This window comes from Amia ocellicauda, chromosome 22, assembly GCF_036373705.1.
Source record: "Amia ocellicauda isolate fAmiCal2 chromosome 22, fAmiCal2.hap1, whole genome shotgun sequence".
Lineage (NCBI taxonomy): Eukaryota > Metazoa > Chordata > Actinopteri > Amiiformes > Amiidae > Amia > Amia ocellicauda.
Window position 1 is genome coordinate 9,255,180 of NC_089871.1, and position 24,971 is coordinate 9,280,150.

The 24,971-nt window shown below is 47.3% G+C and overlaps 1 protein-coding gene across 3 annotated transcripts in view; it reads left to right on the plus strand.

Annotated features, from left to right (window-relative positions):
• The first annotated feature begins 1,152 nt into the window (after positions 1-1,152).
• Positions 1,153-24,971, plus strand: part of ssh2a (slingshot protein phosphatase 2a) — a 44,266-nt gene continuing 20,447 nt past the window's right edge. The window contains exons 1-2 of one of the 3 annotated variants that reach the window (XM_066696252.1): positions 1,153-1,313; positions 14,007-14,050. In XM_066696252.1, coding sequence (XP_066552349.1) covers positions 1,251-1,313; positions 14,007-14,050 — 107 coding nt within the window. In that variant the 5' untranslated portion in view covers positions 1,153-1,250. Of the gene's footprint in view, positions 1,314-14,006; positions 14,051-22,627; positions 23,676-24,971 lie in introns of those variants that run through there. The other 2 variants (XM_066696250.1, XM_066696251.1) reach the window with 2 other exon arrangements.

Below are 24,971 nucleotides of genomic sequence, written 5' to 3' on the forward strand. Positions count from 1 at the left end.
CAGAGACTCTGAGGAGGTACAGAGACAGACTCCACTTTACTGGGCTGAAGGGGTAGGGAGCTGTTAGCCCTGTAGCAATTCTCAGACAAAATGATCAGGCAGACAGATTATCGTTACTCTGTAAGGGCAGGCCGACACAGGGTTACTTGCCATCTAAGGAAAAGAAAAAGTGAACGAGGAATCATTTGTATACTAATCCCTGTCTGCACCCTTATTCAGTTCAGAATGACATGTTTTGTTTTGTTAGTTTGATCTCACATTGCGTGTGATTTGTGCACGTGTGTTTGTGTGGGTGTCTGGGATCAGTCACAGCTTCGCTCTAAAAGAAAGTGGGTTTCCTGTAGCAAACACAAAAAGGAAATACTACTTCTTGTCTTGCAGAGCATGCACACACACACACACATACACACAAACCTACATAGTATACAGACACACATGCATACAGTGTAAACAGACACACAGGAACATACATTAGGCCAGACTGGCACACGTGTGCACAAAGACATACATCAACACACAAACAGAAAGACACACAATATCAGACAAGTGCACAGAACTAACCACGGCGAGTTTCACACATTCCCCCATTGAACTCACAGAAAAGAAACCATGATTATTTTCACTTCGCATTTCACAAAAAGTATTACAGTTTCCTGCTAACTGTTCTTAACCGGTTCTTAGTGTTAGATTGACCTTTGTTTTGAAATTAGCAGGTGAAGTTGAAAAAACTGCAGCAAAACCTTTAACTTTGTATTTATATTTTATACCCCCAAAAAGTGCGGGTCTCTAGATGTAATGGACAACATTTTTTCTTTCAGATTCTTAGTTAATTGTTGGCCAAATCACCATAATCATAATCATAAGAAGTCAGAAAGAGGAAAATATAATAATTATAATGCTTGTAGAATATAATTTATGTAGCTATATATTTACTGTGTTTTGATGAGTACAAAACTGAATAAGGTGAAGAGTTCAAAGCAATGCACTGGATGTAGGGGTGATATGTATGTGTGTGCGTAGTAGGTTTATTTTACATATTGAAATACATTCCTAGCAATATATTAGACCCATAAATGTCGGGAAAAAAGGGTGTGGAAGTGTTCCGGCGCAGTAACAGTTAACGTCGGTTTGACAGCTCCGGGGAGAGCGCATGCGCGGTGCAGGCTCTGCAGCAGCCGCCAGAGAGATAGCGGAGCAGCGCAGGGAATCTCCCCCAAATCATGTCGCTGCCGGAGCCCGCCGCCTCCTAAATGGCGCTGGTCACTGTGCAGAGGTCCCCCACCCCCAGCAACACCTCCAGCCCCTGCGTGTCGGTGAGTCTGGCCGCTCTTCCGCCTGGTTGTGTTTTTGGGTGGATTTTCCGTGGTTTTGTGTCTGTGGGGACTGCCAGATAGTGTCCCGGCTCGGGCGTGATGCGCATGCGTTAGCGAATATTGAGACTCGTTAGTCATATTAGAAATGTGCTGTTATTATTGTTGTTACTGTTATTATCATCAGCATTATTATAGATCGTCTCTCACTTGGCAGCATCTCGTCAGCGTTGTGTATTAGATTGTGTGATCAGTGTATGAATGATAATGCATGATGCATGTACACCCCCCACCCACGACCGCCCATTAACGTCTTGGATCGATGGGCTTCGGCGATCATTGATTGTCGATGCCTTGTTGGCGGCTCACGGAGTGACAGTGGATTAAGATGACACCCATATGCTGAGTGGCCCTGTGAGAGACCCCGCGGTCTGCCTCCCGAGCCGGCTGCATTGTGTAGCAGGCGGGTGAGTGAGCATCGCCGCTGAAATACTGCTCCGGTGCACTTAGAGCAGGGTCGTCCTCGTCGTGTGTGGGGGCTCAGGGACGGACCCTGCTGCTTTTAGCTGGAAACTACAATGAGGTCCCCACGCTTCTGCACCCCCTGGTCAAAACCGGTTTGTTTAGCTCGGCGATTGGAAAGTGTGCTCGTTTTGTCCGTGCATTGAACAGACCCGGCGCTGCGGGCAGGGCGTGTGTTTGGCACTCGTGTCGGTATAAGCGTAGGGCAACGAGGAACAGCCCAGGCGTCTCACCCCGTCCGAAGTGAGTCCGCCTGCGAGACGGTGCAGCTGCGAGCGGCCGGTCTGCTCCCCCGGGCGCCTGCGCAGCACGGCAGCCAATCGTCTGCGCAGATCTAGCGCTCGACCGCCGTCCACCAATCAGGGGCTGCGATGCGCGGCGGGCAGGAGCTGCGAGGACGCGGAGGCCGCAGCTCCACCAATGGGATCAGCGGGATTGTGCAGCGCTGCGCTACAGGGACGCGACCTGTATCATACGAGTGTAGAACAAAAACACAACAGGCTAACTTGTAGTAGTAATAATAATAATAATAATAATAATGATGATGATAATAATTGCAACCACATATTAATAAAAACAATATGATGTGTGGCTTTACAAAATGCATACATACTACCATACAGCACATACAAAGCACACGCAGTCCCCAGTGCAGGAAGTGTTTTTGTTTTTGCATTGACGTATTTAACCGCTTTGCTTTTTAGTACTTTAAGTATTATTTCAGTTATGTACATTTTAACACCCAAAGCCTTAACACACGTAGCTTTTGAAAAGCCAGGCGAGAGTCCAGTCCCGTTTATCACATTTGCTTTTTCACAACTTGCCGGTCCTGGAAGTGCAGGTGACGAGCTGCATTGTCTCTGTTGTGTAAAGCGGCTTCCTGCCTGGGTGAGCCGGGCTGTGGGGCTCGTCGGTCTGGGCAGAGACACTGATGCAAACTTTCTCTTTATTATTTGTATTATTATTTATGTCTTAGCAGATGCACTTGTCCGGGGCGACTGACAAAATATAGAGCAATACAACGTGCAATACTACAGTGGCGTTCAAGGCATGCATTGCACAATTGAGTCAAGCTAGCAAAAGTTTGTGTGTTCACAACATAAAACTAAAGCCCTTCCAGCTGGGGTGTGGGTGGGAATGGCAGTGTAGTCCCATGCGGTCCACTTTGCACATTATTACACATTATTACACAGTGCAGTGGCTGAAGCCTGGGCGCACTATTTGGCAGGGCTGTGCTGTGCCGGGGGCCGCTCTGGCTTCCTGGTTGCCGTGCTCGGGCCTGTGTCTGTCACGGTGGGACCGCACCTGCCTCTCCGTGCCTCTAAAGCCGCTCAGTGACACACAACTCTCGGTGGACAGCCTCCACAATGCGGGCTTGTCGTGTCGGGAGTGTCCCGTGTGTAGCCCGCACGCCCGGGGCTGGAGTGAGAACAACGCGGCAGACAAGGCGCCCCCTTCCCGGTGTCCGTCCCCTCCGAGCCGCCTTTGTTCCGCAGCGAGCAGCCGGGTGAAGCCGCGGTTACTGCGTGTCACGATGTGCACTTCAGTGCAAGGACGTGGTTTCTTCTTCTCTCCCCGCCCCGGGTCTCTTTCACACTCACTGCTGTCTCTCTTCTCGTTTTTCTCTGGTTTTGTAGCGTCCAGGCTTTGTGGTTTCGATTTTCTCACGAAACATATAACAAGTGTTGCGAAAGAGCCCGTGTGCATGCTTTTCTCACGGGTGTGCATTCATGTATGTATGCATTTATGTATTATGTTTATAGTGCCACACGGTCTGATCAGCAGTAGTGTCGAGTGCCACGGTATTAAACAGCCATCAGCAGTCTGAGCTTCAGGGAATTCACTTTCTCCAGGACTTGATTGTATCGTCATTGGCTCAATTAGTCGAGATTAACAGGACATCTCCCCAGTGATTAAAGACCTGCATAAAACCTGAAGACTAGGGGCTCTCTGGGACCAGGGGCCGGAGCGTTTCTGTAGAGCCACAGCAGGGCATAAACACTACAGTGTCATATATCATAGTTAATGATTTTTCCCATTATAAAACATCCTTTGTGTAAACTGCACTGTGTGTGTGTGTGTATGAGAGAGAGAGGGTTTTCCACTGACATAAAGGACATGCATGTCAGACATCCCACAATAGCCACGTTAAGCCAGACGTCTTCCTCAACAGAGAGCGAAAACAATCACTTTTGCATCAGTAGAATAAAATAAATAAAGCAATTGCAAAACTATTACACACGCCTCCCCCTTTGCAGAAAACACAGCAGCCCTCATTTGGAGCTCATTTCCCTGGCAAATGCAGCATCATGCTCCGGTTGGAGATTCCTCACGGAGAGCCGGCGGGCCGGAGCGGCACTGACCCTGCGGACGGCTGCTTTGCGTGGGTGGCTGGGGTTGAGTTATCCGCGTCGCATCCCATGCCTCAGTGCCTCAATGCGGGCCACTTGTCTGTGACCGATTTTCATACGATACAAAACTAAGGAACAGTAGGTTACGTTTACCCGGGCAATTTCAGTCCACAAGAACCGTCAGATCCGGTCTTCAGCGGTCCACAATGCATCATGCAAATAACACAGCGAAATCAGTAATGCTGAAATAAATGCATTAACAAACGTTTAAGTAAATACACGAATAAATAAATGTTGATGTAAATGCATAAATAAATCATTGTCCATGTATTTATTTATTTCAACATGTATGCATTTAATTATTTATGTATTATTCTCTCTCTCTCTCTCTCTCTCTCTCTCTATATATATATATATATATATATATACACTCACCTAAAGGATTATTAGGAACACCATACTAATACTGTGTTTGACCCCCTTTCGCCTTCAGAACTGCCTTAATTCTACGTGGCATTGATTCAACAAGGTGCTGAAAGCATTCTTTAGAAATGTTGGCCCATATTGATAGGATAGCATCTTGCAGTTGCACTCACCTAAAGGATTATTAGGAACACCTGTTCAATTTCTCATTAATGCAATTATCTAACCAACCAATCACATGGCAGTTGCTTCAATGCATTTAGGGGTGTGGTCCTGGTCAAGACAATCTCCTGAACTCCAAACTGAATGTCTGAATGGGAAAGAAAGGTGATTTAAGCCATTTTGAGCGTGGCATGGTTGTTGGTGCCAGACGGGCCGGTCTGAGTATTTCACAATCTGCTCAGTTACTGGGATTTTCACGCACAACCATTTCTAGGGTTTACAAAGAATGGTGTGAAAAGGGAAAAACATCCAGTATGCGGCAGTCCTGTGGGCGAAAATGCCTTGTTGATGCTAGAGGTCAGAGGAGAATGGGCCGACTGATTCAAGCTGATAGAAGAGCAACTTTGACTGAAATAACCACTCGTTACAACCGAGGTATGCAGCAAAGCATTTGTGAAGCCACAACACGTACAACCTTGAGGCGGATGGGCTACAACAGCAGAAGACCCCACCGGGTACCACTCATCTCCACTACAAATAGGAAAAAGAGGCTACAATTTGCACAAGCTCACCAAAATTGGACAGTTGAAGACTGGAACAATGTTGCCTGGTCTGATGAGTCTCGATTTCTGTTGAGACATTCAGATGGTAGAGTCAGAATTTGGCGTAAACAGAAAGAAAACATGGATCCATCATGCCTTGTTACCACTGTGCAGGCTGGTGGTGGTGGTGTAATGGTGTGGGGGATGTTTTCTTGGCACACTTTAGGCCCCTTAGTGCCAATTGGGCATCGTTTAAATGCCACGGCCTACCTGAGCATTGTTTCTGACCATGTCCATCCCTTTATGACCACCATGTACCCATCCTCTGATGGCTACTTCCAGCAGGATAATGCACCATGTCACAAAGGTCGAATCATTTCAAATTGGTTTCTTGAACATGACAATGAGTTCACTGTACTAAACTGGCCCCCACAGTCACCAGATCTCAACCCAATAGAGCATCTTTGGGATGTGGTGGAACGGGAGCTTCGTGCCCTGGATGTGCATCCCACAAATCTCCATCAACTGCAAGATGCTATCCTATCAATATGGGCCAACATTTCTAAAGAATGCTTTCAGCACCTTGTTGAATCAATGCCACGTAGAATTAAGGCAGTTCTGAAGGCGAAAGGGGGTCAAACACAGTATTAGTATGGTGTTCCTAATAATCCTTTAGGTGAGTGTGTGTGTGTATATATATATATATATATATATATATATATATGTTGGATTGGATTGTCCTCCATAAATAATAACTTCACATTTTGTTAATTTGTTAATTTTAATGACAAAATCGAGAAAACAAAAATCGGGAGAAAAATCCCGGTCTCGATCCCGCCACCTCTGTCTGGCCAGGCGAGAGCTCTGTGTGTGCGGGCATATTCATCCACATAACTGTCAAGTCAGCGCGCAGTATTCCATCCTCAACCAATGACGTGTCCCATTCCATCGTTGATCGATGGACTCAGCCAATCACGGGTCCGCAGTCTATCATCGGAAAGATGGACTCGGCCAATCGCGTGTCCGTATTCCTGGACTCGGCCAATCACGGGTCTGCAGACCATCTTTGAAAGGTGGATTGGTCAATGTAGCAGAAGCTGCAGCAGCAATGTGGGTTTTGCTGTTCAGAGTACTGTGCATAGACACATACAGTGAGCGTTTGTGTGAAGAGAAGAATAACGATTATTAATAGATCATTAATAAACATGTGCCATCTACATTAATACAAGGCCTTGAGATTTCACTTCTTGTTCAGTTACTACACACGCCAAATACAGGTACTTCATTAGATCAGATTATATTTACGCGTTTTTGTCATTAAATCGAGTCAAATACAATTCCTGAGAAACAAGAGATGTCTGGTAAGTTAAGATACAAACAAGTACAATACTGTGCTGTACTGTCCTATACTGAACCATACCTACACCAACAACACCTCGATGTATTGCAGGTGTTGGTGTCCAATAAAAAAACAACTCGGCCGCAATATAACAAGACACAAATACTGTACAATCAATTTCAGATTTTTTGCAGGAATTAGGAGGCTAACAGTGCACAGTGTAACTAATACTGTACTGTGTGTTTTAAATTATGCACTATTGCTTTACAGATAAGAACGTGTTATCACTGTAGTAAAGTAGGGCAAACTTAAAAGTAACACATTGCACAGGCCTCCTACACTACAAGTAGCAGTAGCCCATGGACTGTATATTACAACAAAAATAGGTTAATTATATTCATTGGCATACATCTTGAGTATAAAAAAGGGAGCCAACCCCCACAATCACAATATATCTGAATCAGCGGTATAACGAGGGAGTTATACAGCTTTATAAAGTGCCTTTAGGCAGGATATTTTACTCCAGTTAGGATTAAAAATGTACATTGAAGTGCTTTCTTGAAATCTGAACCTTTTTAGGACAACTGCCGATTGCCTGGGTAAGAGCATTTGCTAAGAGAAATAAAAACATCAATCTATAAATAAATAATAATAATTGATCTGGAGGTACTTTTTCCAAAATCAGAAATCTCTTAAGCCGAGACTTGAATACAAAGGATTCAAAACCCTGTGGTGGATTTAAAAGGCAATGCCAATCGATTTAGGCCTGGGTATTAAACTGCCCACTATCTGTGTGTCCGCTGGTAGCTTGGAGATGTCCGGGATCTGGGCAGTGAAGAGGTGTACAGGGAGTGTACCGTTCTGCTGAGAAGGAGAGAGCTATTTCAGACTGTACAAACCAGTGCAATGTGACCCCAGCATGAGGCACCATGTGAGGGGTCTTGTGAGGTGCCTGCAGCTGTATAAAAACTGAGCATTTCCCCCTGAGCACACAACTTCACAGCAGCACAACCATTACACACAAGTAGAAACTGCTCAGGCTTTCTCGGCTGGTGGCCAGTAACCCCTTGATTTCAGTCCAGCCGTGTCTGCAGGGCTGTGTGGCCTCTGTCATGGCTTCAGCCTGGGAGACCACCTGGCAACCCACTGGAGACCCTGTGGGGATCGGTGATTGTGCATCCAGTGTGTGTACAGAACTGCTCCCCTGCCCCCTGCAGTAAACCTGGCTGACGTTGGCCTTGTCCACATGCTGCTGAACCATTCAAGACAGTAGAGGTGCTTGTCCTGACTTATTTAAACTGGTAATGTCTGGTTACAGATTGAAATGTCGTGGTTCACATTTGAATACAAATTTAAACCACGCATACAGGTCCAAAGCCGGAAAATGAATACATTATTAAAAACACTACCTCTACTGTCATGACTTCTCTACGGGGTGATTTAAAAATAAATAAATCGTCAAACCACTTCAGGTGCTTAGATTTTGCTAAGGCTCTGCAGTCTTACAAACCGAATATTTAGAACACATTAGCTGCATAGTAGGGCAAAGTATTCAACACTTATCAACACACCATTGATGATCTGAAAGAGGTGTATTCCATCTCCACTGAAAGGTCAGATAATAATTGCTCCCTTATACTAACACAGTGCGGAACAGAAAGATTCAAATCAAGCGTCCCCATCACCAGTGGGTGGCAGATTAAGGGCACAGTTTAATGAATACAAATATACAGTATATATATATATATATATATATATATATATATATATCAGCCTATATCGATCCACTGCTGGCTGAAGGCCTCCACAAGAAAGCTAAATGAACTATAGCTTCTTTTTCCTGCAAAGCTTATTATTTAATCTTCCCATCTTTTCTGTGTTCATCCAGTAGGTATTTTTTCATCTCTTGGGATCTATTCAAAAGCTTCCTTTGTCCATCTTCAATCGGTTCTTCTTGCAGTGTGCCCGGCCCGCTGCCATTTTAACATTTTCTCTCTCAATGATTTCACATATTTTTGATTGGTCAGGGATCCATTCGGTTATTTTTCAAACTCTTCTTGTTATTCTAGGCATACATCTTTCCATGCTTCTCTGTGTCGTCCAGTTTTGGTAACATGTTTGTGTTTAGTGACCAGGTTTCAGAGCCATAGGTGAGCACTGGTAGTATGTATTGATTTTTCTCTTCATATAATAATAATAATAATACCTAGAGAATATTATTCAAATGAAAGTTGTCATCTTTACTGGTCTCTCCCTATTTACTTTGCCACTCTTAAGGGTGTCAGGAGTTGTTAGGTCAATGTTTTGATGTGGACTAGCCCTGAATGTTTTTTGTAATGGTCAGTTCTGCTCTTCTATAAAATAAACTGTGTTGAATTCTGGGGGACACATATGAGAAAAATATGTACAGATCCAATCTCTCTTAATTATTACCTAATACTACTGCTACTAACTGATACATTTTATTGATAGAATGGCTTTCATTTGCGTCACACGGCGCTGTACAAAAGCGGAGATAAAATCATCAAGATGCAAAACACGTGAGCAACAGGAACAAAACAACAAAATTAAGAAAAGTCAAGAGTTCAAAGACAAAGTGGGGAAAGTGTGTTTTCAGCCATGACTTCAAAACAAACCGCATCAGAGCCCCAGTCTGCCGGTCCATGGCAGGACTCTCCACTCTTGGCTATGCAAACAACGCTGAAATCCACCAGCCTGCCGCCCGGGAGGAGCCGTGTGTCGGCGTAGACGTTTCTGCAGATGTGCCCAAGCCGCTCCCGTTGAGAGCCATAGAGACCCTGGATACGTGAGCTAGCGCAGGTTAACGGTTACAGAACACATATACCTTTTACTTATAGGGTAGAAAGGGGAGAGCTTTATATTTTCCATAAGCCCAAATTGGCCAACAAAATGTGTGGTGGGGGGGATCCTATTGCCAATGCCAGACAGTAGATGGGCAGGTAGAAGTCGGCTGATCTCTTCATGCTAGCCCTCCTCCCTGTGGCCAGATAAAATGGATTAAAAGACAATCAAATTGAGAAATAAAGACCTAAATGGCCATTCTGAACTCTGACAAGGAGCTCCTAACAATTTCCCCTGTGATCCGCTGAGAGATCGGTGATGAGTCATGCTTTTATTAATGGCTGGTGGTGTATGGATGAAGAGATTCCTGCTGCAGATGTGATTTCAATGGGTGTAACTGAGCACTCCTCTGTCAGCTACACAACAGAAAACACCGGGCAGAGGTCTGTTTAACCCCCTGCTCTCTCTCCCTCTCCCTCTCATATTCAAACTCAAACTCGAAATCCCACAATCTCGATTGGCATGACGAATTGACATCCCTGTTGCCGAAGCTTCGACAGATGTTGACTCTCTTCCCCTCTCTGCAACATGGAGACACCGGCTCTGCCTGGCAACGGGCTGTGTCTTCTACTGTGATTGGCTAGAGCATAACCCCCCTTACTGCCCCACCACCAACACCACCTCTCCCATGCTGTGCTGTGATGGCTGCTATGGAAACAGGCTGGTACATTGAACATGCTACAGCAGGGACAGATCTGCCTGGTCAGACAGGCATGCATGTGTGTGTTCATATGTGTCTCCCACTGCAGTGTGTCTGCTTGCTGTTTTGTGTGCGTGTGTGTGTGTGTTTTGTCTATTGTACTGCAGGGCTGGGCAGTTCCAGTTCCTGTGGGCCAAAGGGGTTTCTGGTCTTCCTTCTACCTCAGGGACCTAATTACTTAATTGAAGCTGTTATTATAAGAAGTCAGATCACCCTGTTTATCCCAGTGTCCTAATTGGATGCTAATTGAGAGGTGCCTAAAAAAACCTGCTGGGAGTGGGTCTGCCTCTCGGGCCGGGCAGCGTTGGTTTCAGTCCGTGAGTCTGGCTGTGTTCATGTGCTGGACCCAAAACAACCTACACAGTGAGGCCTGTTACTGACCGTGGTCATTCTGTAGCCCCTTTACTGCGTTCGTTTGTTCAGTCTCAGTGTATTCAGAAGTTCAGTGTCAGTGTGTTCAGTGGCTTGGGCTCATTGTCAGTGTGTTCAGTGGCTCAGTGTCAGTGTGTTCAGTGGCTCGGGCTCCGTGTCAGTGTGTTCAGTGGCTCGGGCTCAGTGTCAGTGTGTTCAGTGGCTCGGGCTCCGTGTCAGTGTGTTCAGTGGCTCGGGCTCCGTGTCAGTGTGTTCAGTGGCTCGGGCTCCGTGTCAGTGTGTTCAGTGGCTCGGGCTCCATGTGTTCAGTGGCTCGGGCTCCGTGTCAGTGTGTTCAGTGGCTCGGGCTCCGTGTCAGTGTGTTCAGTGGCTCGGGCTCCGTGTGTTCAGTGGCTCGGGCTCCGTGTCAGTGTGTTCACTGGCTCGGGCTCCGTGTCAGTGTGTTCAGTGGCTCGGGCTCCGTGTCAGTGTGTTCAGTGGCTCGGGCTCCGTGTCAGTGTGTTCACTGGCTCGGGCTCCGTGTCAGTGTGTTCAGTGGCTCGGGCTCCGTGTCAGTGTGTTCAGTGGCTCGGGCTCCGTGTCAGTGTGTTCAGTGGCTCGGGCTCCGTGTCAGTGTGTTCAGTGGCTCTGTTCTTCAGGTGGTCACAGCTGGGGGATTGAGGCCTTTATCCTTGCAGAGAAAGTGCTCTGATTGAGGGATTATCTGGGAGCTGCAGCAGGGGATTAAAACTGCCCGAGTCTGCCAGCCACTGTGTGTGTACGTGTGTGTGTGTGTGTGTGAGGGACTGTGTGTGTGTGTGTGTGTGTGTGTGTGTGTGTGAGGGACTGTGTTTGTGTGTGTGTGAGGGACTGTGTGTTTGTGTGTGTGAGGGACTGTGTGTGTGTGTGTGTGAGGGACTGTGTGTGTGTGTGTGTGTGTGTGTGTGTGTGTGTGTGAGGGACTGTGTTTGTGTGTGTGTGAGGGACTGTGTGTTTGTGTGTGTGAGGGACTGTGTGTTTGTGTGTGTGAGGGACTGTGTGTGTGTGTGTGTGTGTGTGTGTGTGTGTGTGTGTGTGAGGGACTGTGTGTGTGTGTGCGTGTGTGAGGGACTGTGTGTGTGTGTGTGTGTGAGGGACTGTGTGTGTGTGAGGGACTGTGTGTGTGTGTGTGTGTGTGTGTGAGGGACTGTGTGTGTGTGCGTGTGTGAGGGACTGTGTGTGTGTGTGCGTGTGTGAGGGACTGTGTGTGTGTGTGTGTGTGAGGGACTGTGTGTGTGTGAGGGACTGTGTGTGTGTGTGTGTGTGTGTGAGGGACTGTGTGTGTGTGTGTGTGTGAGGGACTGTGTGTGTGTGAGGGACTGTGTGTGTGTGTGTGTGTGTGTGTGTGTGTGTGTGTGTGTGTGTGTGTGTGAGGGACTGTGTGTTTGTGTGTGTGAGGGACTGTGTGTGTGTGTGTGTGAGGGACTGTGTGTGTGTGTGAGGGACTGTGTGTGTGTGTGTGTGTGTGTGAGGGACTGTGTGTGTGTGTGTGTGAGGGACTGTGTGTGTGTGTGTGTGTGTGAGGGACTGTGTGTGTGTGTGTGTGTGTGAGGGACTGTGTGTGTGTGTGTGTGTGAGGGACTGTGTGTTTGTGTGTGTGAGGGACTGTGTGTGTGTGTGTGTGTGTGAGGGACTGTGTGTGTGTGTGTGTGTGTGTGTGTGAGGGACTGTGTGTGTGTGTGTGTGTATGAGGGACTGTGTGTGTGTGTGTGTGAGGGACTGTGTGTGTGTGTATGAGGGACTGTGTGTGTGTGTGTGTGAGGGACTGTGTGTGTGTGTGTGAGGGACTGTGTGTGTGTGTGTGTGAGGGACTGTGTGTGTGTGTGTGTGTGAGGGACTGTGTGTGTGTGTGTGTGAGGGACTGTGTGTGTGTGTTTGTGAGGGACTGTGTGTGTGTGTGTGTGTGTGAGGGACTGTGTGTGTGTGTGTGAGGGACTGTGTGTGTGTGTTTGTGAGGGACTGTGTGTGTGTGTGTGTGAGGGACTGTGTGTGTGTGTGTGAGGGACTGTGTGTGTGTGTGTGTGTGAGAGACTGTGTGTGTGTGTGTGTGAGGGACTGTGTGTGTGTGTTTGTGAGGGACTGTGTGTGTGTGTGTGTGTGTGAGGGACTGTGTGTGTGTGTGTGAGGGACTGTGTGTGTGTGTTTGTGAGGGACTGTGTGTGTGTGTGTGTGAGGGACTGTGTGTGTGTGTGTGTGTGAGGGACTGTGTGTGTGTGTGTGTGTGTGAGAGACTGTGTGTGTGTGTGTGTGAGGGACTGTGTGTGTGTGTGTGTGTGAGGGACTGTGTGTGTGTGTGTGTGAGGGACTGTGTGTGTGTGTGTGAGGGACTGTGTGTGTGTGTTTGTGAGGGACTGTGTGTGTGTGTGTGTGTGTGTGTGTGAGGGACTGTGTGTGTGTGTGTGAGGGACTGTGTGTGTGTGTTTGTGAGGGACTGTGTGTGTGTGTGTGTGTGAGGGACTGTGTGTGTGTGTGTGTGTGAGAGACTGTGTGTGTGTGTGTGTGAGGGACTGTGTGTGTGTGTGTGTGTGTGTGTGAGGGACTGTGTGTGTGTGTGTGTGTGTGAGAGACTGTGTGTGTGTGTGTGTGAGGGACTGTGTGTGTGTGTGTGTGAGGGACTGTGTGTTTGTGTGTGTGTGTGTGTGTGTGAGGGACTGTGTGTGTGTGTGTGTGTGTGTGTGTGTGTGAGGGACTGTGTGTGTGTGTGTGTGTGTGTGTGTGTGTGTGTGTGAGGGACTGTGTGTTTGTGTGTGTGTGTGTGTGTGTGAGGGACTGTGTGTTTGTGTGTGTGTGTGTGTGTGAGGGACTGTGTGTTTGTGTATGTATGCCTGCACTGTGCGTGTTTCTGTAGTGAACAGCTGTTTTTACAACAGGGAGTGTCGACTCATAGCAAGTGTGGAGTTTGTCATTAGAGCTGGAGAGATCTGGAGCGGGAGAGGGGGAGAGGCAACAGGCAGGGATGCAGAGAGAAATATAGGGAGAGGAAGAATGAAAGGCAGATTGATAGAATGAATGAAAAAGGGAGGGAGAGATGGACATTGATGAATTGAGACGATGAGAGAGATGCTGGCAGGGTCATTAATGCACTGGATCCCTTCTCTGTGTGCCCACGCAGATCCCCAGGTCGCCGTATAAAATAATCTAGTATCCATTGTCCTGCCCCTCCGTGGGTGACGCTCAGTTCACCAGCCCATTCATTAAAACAGGGAAACAAAACAACATTCACGATCTGCGGCAACTCGGGGAAACCGTGCTCCAGCTGCCTCCTGGCGGCTCCCTGCTGTACTGCAACCCGCATGGACTTTTATTACTGAACCGACTCTCAATCATTTATATAGGCGTGCTTTTGTTGTTGTTGTTGTTGTTGTTGTTATTGTGTGACTGACAGCTGTCTGTGTTTTTCTGCAGGAGGCTGATAGTGGAGAAGAGGAGCGACGCTCGCAACCCAGAAGGTAAGGCAATGTGACCAGTGGATTTTGATGCTAGTAGTGATGCTAGTTACAATTTGTTTTTAATGGAATGAGGAAAACGCCCACGATACATGACACCAATCTTAAAACTGTGAATGCGCTCTGTGACAACTTGTTGTGAATGGCGCTATACCAAATCCAAATTGAGTTACTAACACAATTTCAACTGGCACAAGAAAATAGTAGCTCCCTCTGCTCTGTCTAGAATAGATTTGTGCTGCTGTAGATCCAGGAAAGCGCTGTTCCCAGAGGGTTGTGTGAATGTCAGATCCTTGACATCTCTGCGTTGTTGAGTGCTGTAGTACTGGGATGTGTGTGTGTCTGTCTCTGAGGTGACTGTTGCTGTGTCCGTCGGTTTAATTACAGACAGTGTTGACTCTGCTTTGGAGCTGGGCCATTGTCTCTGAAACTGGAGGTAGTTCCTGTGTCTCGAGCTCAGTTCCCTATTCCTGGTCACCTGAGTGTCACTTCCCGTCTGCACCTCAGTGTGGGGCTAATCAGACTGTCGAAGTGGGGGGTGCTTTCAATGAACTGTGTGTGTTTCAGTGAACTCAGTGACTTCAAATTGAACTGTCCTTGCAGGGTGCAGTACCCTCATATGCTACCAGGGGGAGGGCTAGACCCATTTCGAAGTGTCTCGCAATAGCTGTTTTTCTATCTCGGTCTGACTACACTGTCAGTGGTGGAAGGAACATTTGAACCATTGGTAAAACACTTATTCATACTTTTATCACTTCCAAGGGTCCTTTTACAAATCCTTTAAATAGTTATTTGTTTGATCAGGCTTTTTTTTTAAGCTTTTGTTGTTGTCTGGTGTTATTTCTTGTGTTTTTTTTTTGTAAGGTGCCTTGAGACACCTTCACCCTCTCTTTGCCACCCTCTCTCTCTCTCTCCAGCTCCTTTGTCCTTCTCCCTCTCTCTCTCTCTTTCTCTGACTCACTGTGCCCAGGGCCAGTGCAGAGGCCTGGGGACTTCCTGGCAGCCAGAGCCCACCCTGCCCCGCCTGAATCCGGGCGAGTGTACTGGGAAAATCCCTGGATGTGGGCTTGGCTTGCCTGTGGGGCCCGTGGGGGTTAATAAGGTCAGACTGCACCCGTCTGAAAGCTTCCCACGGCATTATCTCCCCGTTATTGTAGTCTAGGGTAGGAAAGCATGCCGGGGCTTATTTGATCATGCTGAAAATGCATCGGAGCACGGGAAATCATGTGGAAGGGCTGCGAATCACTGTAGCACGCTGTGAGCACAACTGACAGCAGTCCTGACTACAGCACCCTGTAATAGCCCGCTCTGTATTAGCTCACCTCAATAACTGTCATTTAGGGAGCTGGGCACACACTCACACACTCTCACACACTGTCAGAGGCACGCTTCCATTCACACAGACACTCACACACAAAAACAAATGCACACAAATGTTTCTACTCACTTGCATGCCTCCACTCTCACTCTCACACACACACACACACACACACACTGACGCACACACACAAGAAACCTGTATTTCCTGCAGAAAGAACCCTCTTTGCAGTCATTGTCTGCACTGCTAATTAAAAACTCTGAGATGTGTGCTTGGGGATCTTTGTCTGCTCGCCCCGTGGCACGCCGCCCAGTCTGTCTGTCTCCTCTCCTCCCAGATAATGGGTTCGCACTCTGTGGCTGTGCTTTGTGCCACTGTGAGGCCCGTTCCTGCTGCAGACTGGGCTGTACTCCACTGGATTATATTGCCATGCTGTGCTGTATTATGCTGTACTGGTACTGCTGGGCTGGGCTGAAATGTCCTGTCATGCTGGGCTCTACTGTGCACTTGTCATAAAGTGGGTGTGTGTGACGTAAGCCCTGACCACAGCGCTGGGCTGGTTTGCATGCTGGCAGGGTTGCTTGCGTCACTGCTGACCACAATTCATTTCCACATACTGCCCTGGCTGCCTGGCATTGAGCATGTACCAACACACTGACACCCTGAACACCAGAGCTTGTGTGTGTGCGTGTGTTGTTGTGATGGTGTAGCATAGTGCGGTGTGTTACATTGACTGTGTGTGTGTGTGTGTGAGCGCAGTGTGTTACAGTGACAGTGTGTGTGTAAGTTGCAGTGTGCGCAGTGTGGTACAATGAGTGTGTGCGCAGTGTTACTGATGCAATGTGTTACAGTGGCAGTGTGCACTATGTTACAATGACAGTATGTAAACAGTGTGTGTGCAGTGTGCAGTATGTATGCAATGTGTTACAGGGTGTATGCAGTGTGTGTGCAGCATGTATGCAGTGTGGTACAGTGTGTATGCAGTGTGTGTGCAGTATGCAGTATGTGTGCAGTGTGGTACAGTGTGTGTGTGCAGTATGCAGTGTGGTACAGTGTGTGTGTGCAGTATGCAGTATGTATGCAGTGTGTTACAGTGTGTGTGGAGTGTTGCTGGCACCAGTGGGAGGTACAGCACATATGGGTTTCATCAGGACATTCTGTGGCGGTGATGTCATTTCCCTGTGACCTGTAGACCTCCTATGTTTTCAATCTCTCATTGTCTCTCTTTCACACTTCCTCTTTCTATCCCACACTCCTTTCTTTCTATGTCTTTCTGACCCACTGCCTCGGCCTGCCCCTGCCTTCTCCCTCCCTTTCTCCCCCAACCTCCCCTGTTCTTTCTTCCAGCCTCGCTCTATCTCTTTCTCCTCATCTCTTGTGCTTCCTTCCTCCCCCCGTCACATCCCCTCTCTCTCCCTGTGTCCCTCCATCATCCCTAGGTGCAGCTCTGTCCCTCTCCTTCTCACTCTTTTCCTCTCAGACTTTCTCTCTGTCCTCTTAGTCATTCACTCCCACCCCCCCTTGCTTCCCTTCTCCCCTCTCTCTCCCTCTCTCTGTTTTTTGTGGGCTCTTGACGGTAACATGTGGAAATAATGAAACGTGCCTTGTACAGCATGTGAGGTTTTTAGCACATTATGTAAGTGGTTTACACAGCAGACAGATCACTGCCGGCTGTGAGCCCCACTGCGCCCCTTCCTCTCGCTCGCTACATTTACACGGCCACTAATACTCTACTAGGTATTCGAAAAACTGCTTTTCCCAAACTTATATATATATCCGGCTCTGAACAGTAAGCATCAATAAGCAAGGAAGAGTCGCTTTCTCCCTCCCTTTATTTTCTCTCCCCGTTCCGTTCTTCCCTCTCTGTACCATTCTCTCCCTTACTCATTTCCTGCATATCCTCCATTCCCTCCCTCCCCTTCTCTTCCTCTCTTCTTGTCTCCTTTCCCGCCCCATCTGTATATATTTCTCTGTAATGTTTGTCAAGTGATCCCCTCAGAAGCTTCCCTTCCACCTTCACACTGTGCTTAACTCTCCGAATCAAAGAGCAACACTGAAACGGACTCTTACATCGGCGCCCTGAAACATCTGTGTGCCTCTCTCCAGCTGGGACTGGACTTTATTGTGTTAGCTGGCTGACACCTTTATCCATGTTGACTGGCTTCTGGCAACACAAATGTAGGAAGGAAAAAAAAAAAAAAGTACAAGTCTGCGCATTGGTCCAGTTAACTCCTGTTAACGGCAACAGCAAGGACACTGAAGTAGAACTACAATCGATAAGAATCCTAATGGAAGACATCGGGAATTCTAAATACACATTTGGAAACATTATTATTATTATTATTATTATTATTATTATTATTATTATCACAGTTTTTCCACTTTGACTTTTCTGTTTTTCCCTGCTTGCTCGCATTTTGTTTTGCATCTTGTCGATTTTGATCTCAGCGTTTGTACAGTTCCGTGTGATGCCAACGAGAGCCATCCACGACATGCGTTCTTCTATATTTGTTTATTTATTGACTGACGTTAAGCCAAGTTGTTCGCTCGGGTAAGCCTCAGAGATCCCTAACCCACTTCTCTTTTTGAGACTCGCTGTATTCCCTCGTGTCCATGCCCCTCCCATGACCGAAGACCTGGCTTTTGTTTGTGGTCTTGGGTTTGTGTCTTTCCGTCTGTATCTTGCATGTCGTAGTCTTGCTGTCTCCCTCCCTTCCAGTCTCTCATCTCCCTCCTTTCCTCCCTCTCTCTGTCCCACTCCATCAATTGAATCACTATCTCTCCCTCCCTCCCTCTATCCCTACCTCTCCTACCAGAGCCTCAACCATCACCCCTCACTCTCTCGAAGTCTCCCACTGGACCACACTGCCCTTCGCTCCCTCTCTCCCAAAGTGATTTGAAGAGACAGTGACTCCTGCCAATCTACCCCACCCCCCCGGTGTTTGTGTGCCTGTCCAGAGTCTCTGTCGTGCAGCGATCGACTGTCAGTTTGTCACAAGATTCGTCTGCTGCTTGCGGTCACATTGGGACCTTCTCTGTCTTGTTATGGTGCATTCGCAGAGCAGGGAACAGCTGGGCCCAGGGCTCCGAGGGGTAACTGAGGGGGGCCGGGGAGGCACGACTGGCTCCTTGAACCTTTCGGGTTGTCGCAACAGGCAGCCAAGTTGCAAAACAGGAACTAAAAATAAGCGTCAACAAACGACAACAAACATAAAAGCACAAAACATACATTTCTGAAGCCAGCGGCCGTACTGTGTGAGATGAGAATTGTGGCCCTGGGTGTTGTTTTAGTTTGACTTATTTATTAATTGTGATGCATATTCATGGGTACACATTGTTACGTAAGCGTGTCGAGAAAGGTAGGAAGTGTGTCAACAAAAGGAAAGTGCTTTACAGCCATCACTGATGTCCTAACCTGGACAGACTGTTCTGTACATCTGTGGGGGAAACCACAGATGGGCTCTTTTCGGTCGATGCGGGGAATCGAGGTGGGGGCTGTGATTACACACAATTACACACACCTGCCTTGGCTGTACAGCATTGATACTGGATTCCAAGGCGTGTCCAAACCAGTCCTAAGCGGCTTTTCATCCTAGCTCAGCAGCACGGGTTCAGATTGGCGTCGGGGGGGCGAAAGCTCAGACACATGTAGAATGCCTTTGAGGGGCATTGACTTTGGGTTGCCTTAATCAATAACCCTATTGACTGAACCGCATTTTTGGCCAGAGATTTCAAGCACAGGTTTGTAAATGCCCTAGTTGATGTTGAAAGTGTCAGACCATAAGAATGTTTACAAACGAAAGGAGGCCATTCGACCCATCGTGCTCGTTTGGTGTCCATTAATAACTAAGTGATCCAAGGATCCTATCCAGTCTGTTTTTAAATTTTCCCAAATTTTCAGCTTCAACCACATCTCTGGGGAGTTTATTCCAGTGAAGTAACCAAGGGGATAGACTGGAACACAGTCCAGAAGATACTCACAATCCCAAATTCTCAGGACTTGAAGATATGTTGTGCTTCTGGATTGGAGTTTGGTTGGACTATACCAGTCAGTCAGTGTACAGTGAAGGTCTGCAGCACAATTGAGGAGTGAAATTTAATTATTGTGGTCTAGTAATCTAATCCATTTCAATGAAAGAGTTACATTTTCTGGGACCCCTTTGATCTTTTGAACTGGTTAAATCTCCCAGCCTCCTACTACTTCCACCCGAAGATGTGTTGAGAGACTTTAGTCGCTGAGAGTTGATAGAATCGTCTGGATCGGTTCGTGCAAACACAAATCAAGGCAATTTGACACCAAAAGGGAAGTGGCGCGTTCTTACGCAATCGGTCAATTTCTGCAATTCTGTTCTGGTGCATTTCAGACGTAAGACTTGCACCTCTTCGTCCTGTTTAACAATAGTAATGCAATTATACCGGGAAATTGAAAAGAGAAAAATAAAAAACGGCACAATCTAATTACAGAATCAGTTCCACGAAAAAAAAAACACTTCTTCCGTCATTTCACTGTGACATTTCCTCTGGACTAGACAGCAATCACAGTGCCTCTTAGTAAATCACCTCGGGTTATGCAGACATTTGGCGTTATGCCACTGGTACGAAGGGAATTGGAGCAAGATTGATCATTCTGAACATCCAATCAATCAATCAATCAATCAATCAGTCTGTCACTCGATTGGGAGGAGAAGCTTTTTTCGCCGTTGGTCCTGTAAGAAAATCAAGATGATGCTTTTGGTGTTGCTAATTTTCTCTGAGCCATTTTTAAAGCCCAAAAGGTTTTGCAGATTGCAGTGTTGTATGTAGTGCTGTGTGATTGGGTCCCTGGGATTAAAGACGGTGTCTGGTCCCGCCTCCTCGCCAGTGGGGCAAACGCACAGTTTATAAAGTTGGTCTGTTATTTTATCAGTGTCTGCCATAACTGAAATACATGGAGGAATGGGGAGCATATCTCTTGCTGGTCACCACAATTGAATGAGAATCCCCAGTCTGTTTATTGACTCCCTGTGTTGATTGATTATCTGTAACACAAATGAGATTTGGGGGCCTCTAATTATCTCCGAGGCTGATGTGCCTGTAAACAATGGACCTCCTTTTTAATCTTTTTCCCCCTTTTTTAATCAGCGAAAGACAGTTCCGTTTCCCTGACAATAGATAGCCCTGTGTTTTTAAGAGCAGATTAAAAGCAAAAAACAAAAAAGAGAGGGGGGAAAAAAACAAAAAGTTGGAGTTTACTTTGTCTGCTTATCACTTGGACTTCAATGGAAAAAGGAATTGCGTTGTGATAACATTCGCCAGGCACGTGTGACAAACAGGGTTGACAGTCAGAAACCTCAAGCAGAGTCATTAGCAAGAATCAACACACCAGCGACTGACTTAATGTACAATATTCTCTAATAATGAATAACTGCCCTTTAAGTGTAGGGTTCCAAAGACACTTAACGAACCAAGAAAACTCTCTCTCTAATGAAATGGTGTCTGCCCTCCAGCTGCCGGAGCGTCTCTTAATAGGTGACGGGCTAATGGATTCCAGCCGCAGGTGGAAAAGGCATTCATTCAAACACTTCTGTAATGAGCCTGTGTTTCTGCCTGGCCCTGATCGCGTCCACTCCATACACCTGGTCATTAACGCAGTCCTCTACACCCTACACTTGGTACAGGGCTGCTGCTAGTCCTGCACACCAACCAGTTTAATAAGAGGATAAATCTGTCCCAATACAGGTCAAGTCAAGGGTATGATTTAACCTGTGTGGCCAGTTTGGGTTGAATGGAAGCCAGAAGAGGTAGGTCATCGCTCAGGGCAGGACAGCTGTCAAGGGTGCCTCGACTCAGCCCTGTCCCCGCATTCAGGAGCCACCATGTTATCACCATCTCAATGCAGGGCTGGGCAACCGTAATCCTGCATTGAGGTGCACTGTACAACCATTGTGCTCTGTATTGTTCTGTGCTGCTTTGAAATGTTTATAGTGCATGGAGTTATGTACACAAACGCACAGAGGACAATGTAAAATGTGGTGCACTGTTTAACATTGTGCAGCACTGTACCCAGATGTTCTTGCCTTGTTTAGTGTTAAGGGGTACTGCTCCACATGATGTCAGGGCAGGGAATTGTGTCAGGGTACAACGTGGAAGGGGGAAGGTTGAGACTCTGCAAATGACTTCTGGACATCCTGTTGGGTCCTCTAGCTCTCTCTCTAAATATATCTTAATGTATGTCCTTGACTGTGAGTTTAAAGTTGACTTGTTCTAACGCTGTACTGCTTTCGATGCAACGCTGTTTGTGAGAACATCACGTGTCACACTGAAACACTCGGCAGGATTTGAATGAGCACAACATTGACAAAGGCAAGGAAGAGGCAAAATTTGACGCCAGTATACAAAGAGATCTGTCTTAATAAATACACATAGCACATTCTTCTAAAACACCTGACACTTAAAACAGAACAATGAGAGTGACTTGTCAAATTGTGTTGGAGCCTCTCTCTGGCCTCTCTCTTATTGGCATTCGCACGTCATCAGATATATCACCGTCCTTCGCGCCGAAGATGAACGGCACGGTTTGTTCACTTGCATTCACATTATTCTCTGCCTTTGTCTTTGGAGTTTAAATAAGGATCCTTAATTGCCGTGACTTGTCCCTTCCCTGTGCTGTTGTTGGCCGTCCGCGCGGCAGGCCTACACCCTGTCCCCGGGCACAACAGCTGACCGACAAGCAGAGCAAGTGCTCTATGGCCCCCAAATAACAATTACACCAATTACATTTCAAAGGTTAACGATAATTCACTGTCAGTTTGAAAGGATGAAAAGCCCTTTTTGTTGTCATAACACAATTCAGAGCTTGGCATTGGAAACAAATGCACAAAAATTAGTTTAAAGGGGACTTGGAAGCAGGCTTAGTTTAAAGAACTTGCCTCTGTGTGTCTAGTGCCCACTTTGGTGCAATATTCTGCCAGGACTTCACAAAACAGTTCTAGAATGGTTCTCTCCACTTAAAATGTGTTTTTCTCCTAGTGTGATGAAGACATAGTACTGCACTGAGCTTTAAAACACGTATTTACTGTGTTCCTGTAGGCAGTTCTAACACCTGTAATGGAAAAAGTAGGGGAGTGTCACATACATCTCCCAGAGTAATAATTAAAATCAACAACAGAACAGTAAACGTGGCTTTCAAAATATGTACCATTTGGTTTTGTTTTCCAGCAGAAGGGGGTGTAAGTGTTTGCCGATCTGCACGTTTCAGACCGGTGACCTGATTTCCCACAGCGATGCCCAGGGATCACATGAAAGAATAGTTCATTCATTTGAAGCACTTCTGTTGATCTGTAATACAATTGAAATAGCCTCGACCCACAAAGAGTACAGGTGTGTTTGGTATCAACCCTGCAGGGCCTGCGCTCTTGTTTCAGTCAGTTGAAATCAGAGGGAAACTGAGAGGGGGAAGCAGCACTTTTCTGATGACTGGCCAGGTTGTTTATTTCTTCACTTCTGTCTGAATGACTAGAATGACTTGGCTTTGTTTCCCAGTGCTGTGCAGTGGCTGTCATTTCATTTGAGACGCAGAGTTGCATGTCCCTCCCCCCCCTCGGCTGGGGATCCGGCCCGGAGCACATGTGCGCTGAAGTCCCGCCTCCATTGCTTCTGTGTAGCCGGTCGGAGGAGGTCTTTAAAGTCTCTCTGGCGGACCTAAGTTTAGCAACGTCCGCGTACCGGCACCTTTTTCTTGACACCGCTCACTTTAGAAAGCGCTACCCCGCCACCGCGACTCCAGCCCGGGCTGCGGGGCTCCCGGTAAGCGCTACAGTGTATCTGGAACTTGGAGGAGTTTCTTTGTGACTCATCCGCAGCCTTTGTTCTGAAGTCGCCGCAGATCGAGTCATTTCCTAGAGTGCTTTGGAAATCTGCCGCTGGAGATCCGAGGGAAGAGGAAACTGAGGAATACGGGTCTTGTGACTGGATCTTCCCGGCTTTGATTGAACAAGCCCCGCTCTCTCTCTCTCTCTCTCCCGACCCGTGGAAGCGTGGGGTTGGTCCCAGGATTGTGCTGGTTCTGCCCCGGGCGAGGTCTGAGGATGGTGAAGGGGGCGGCTGCTGCGGCCGGTGCGGTCTGAGGAAGCCGGCGGCGGTCGGGTCGGGTGGTGAGACGGTGCCTCGGTCCCGCTGGCTCTCCGCCCCGGGTGTCGCCCCGATGACCCTTGGTGCTCTGCCCGCTGGAGTGAGGTCTGTGGCCGGCTCCGTGTGCGCCTGTTGCGGGGCGAAGATGATGCCCTACTTCTCTGAAAACGCCGTGATTTCGCAAAACAAGATCAACCAGCTGTGAGTACCTGACCTGGGATAGGCCGGTGTGTTGACAGACTACCACTTGAATTAAAAAGACTTGAATTGGAGGTGTTGTGTAGATTGCAATATGGTTTAGTTCACATTCACCTGGACGGCACCATCCGTTTCTCTTACAGGTGTACATGTGTATAAAACTCATTATTTAAAAGGTATGATCTACTCAGAATCAGGTTCGGTTTTTGCACCTGTCCGATTCAATTAATTGAAATGCAAAACAGTTAATGATCTAAACAATCACTGCATTTTGCAGGAGTTTATTTAAAATATTTCAAACCTCCAGACCGGGTTTTGAGTAGACCATACATGTTTAATAATCATCATCTTTATTCCTGTGCTGCTGCCTTGCTGACGGCACCCTTTTGTTCTGGCACCTGAGAATAAACCGGTTTGTTTAGCGCAGTGAATCGGAAATGATGGCCGGCGACAGGTTTAACACAGCTGGGTGTTTGGGGACGGCTATGGTAGGATTCAGCAGAATTCAACTTGAACCACTTTATAATAAAGTTAATAATAGCAGTGCCTTAAATCACGGGCACTGGACCCTGTTCCCCTCACCTGAGCACCCACCCGAGCACCCACCCCAGCTTGACGTCAGAGGATGTGAGCAACACTTCCCCAGCTGGAGGGTTGCGACAGCCAGGCGGCTCGGCAAGGGCTTGTTCTTACCGCCAGCCCCTTTGTGTGAACTCACTTTGTTGGTTGGTTTTAAATGTGCCAGACAACTTGTCCGGATCCCCCCCACAACCCGTTTGTCAGTTTTGGGAAAGCGTGGTGGAAATCCCAGTTGAGTCCCTCTCTCTCTCTCTGCCTCTCATCAGTGTGGCAGACTTGCTGTACTAGTGTCGCCACAAATTCCCAAATTGATACATTCCCTCGGTGCTGTTCAACTGAGGACGTTGTTGTGTAAGCGTGAGTCTGAATACTTTGCATTAGGTGTGTTTAATAACAGGCAGGCGGTGTGTAAGAGAACCCTTATCAGTCACCGGGCTGTGTCAACACAACCGGTTTTAAACTCCTGTAAAGGACCTTTTCCTTCCTATCCCAGAATCCTGGTTGAGTTAAACTTCCCCTGTTAACGGGTGCTAGATCACTGACTGTTACACACAGAGGTGTCTGAGCTTGTGTTGTGTCCGGAAACGAAACTCCGCACTCCACTCACTCCACACGTCAGCCGGTGACAGCCCTAGCCAGAGGCTCCACCGAAACTTGCTCTTTGTTTGACCTGGAGAGATGCCAGCTCATTCAACCGGTGCATCTCATAATAACAACAAT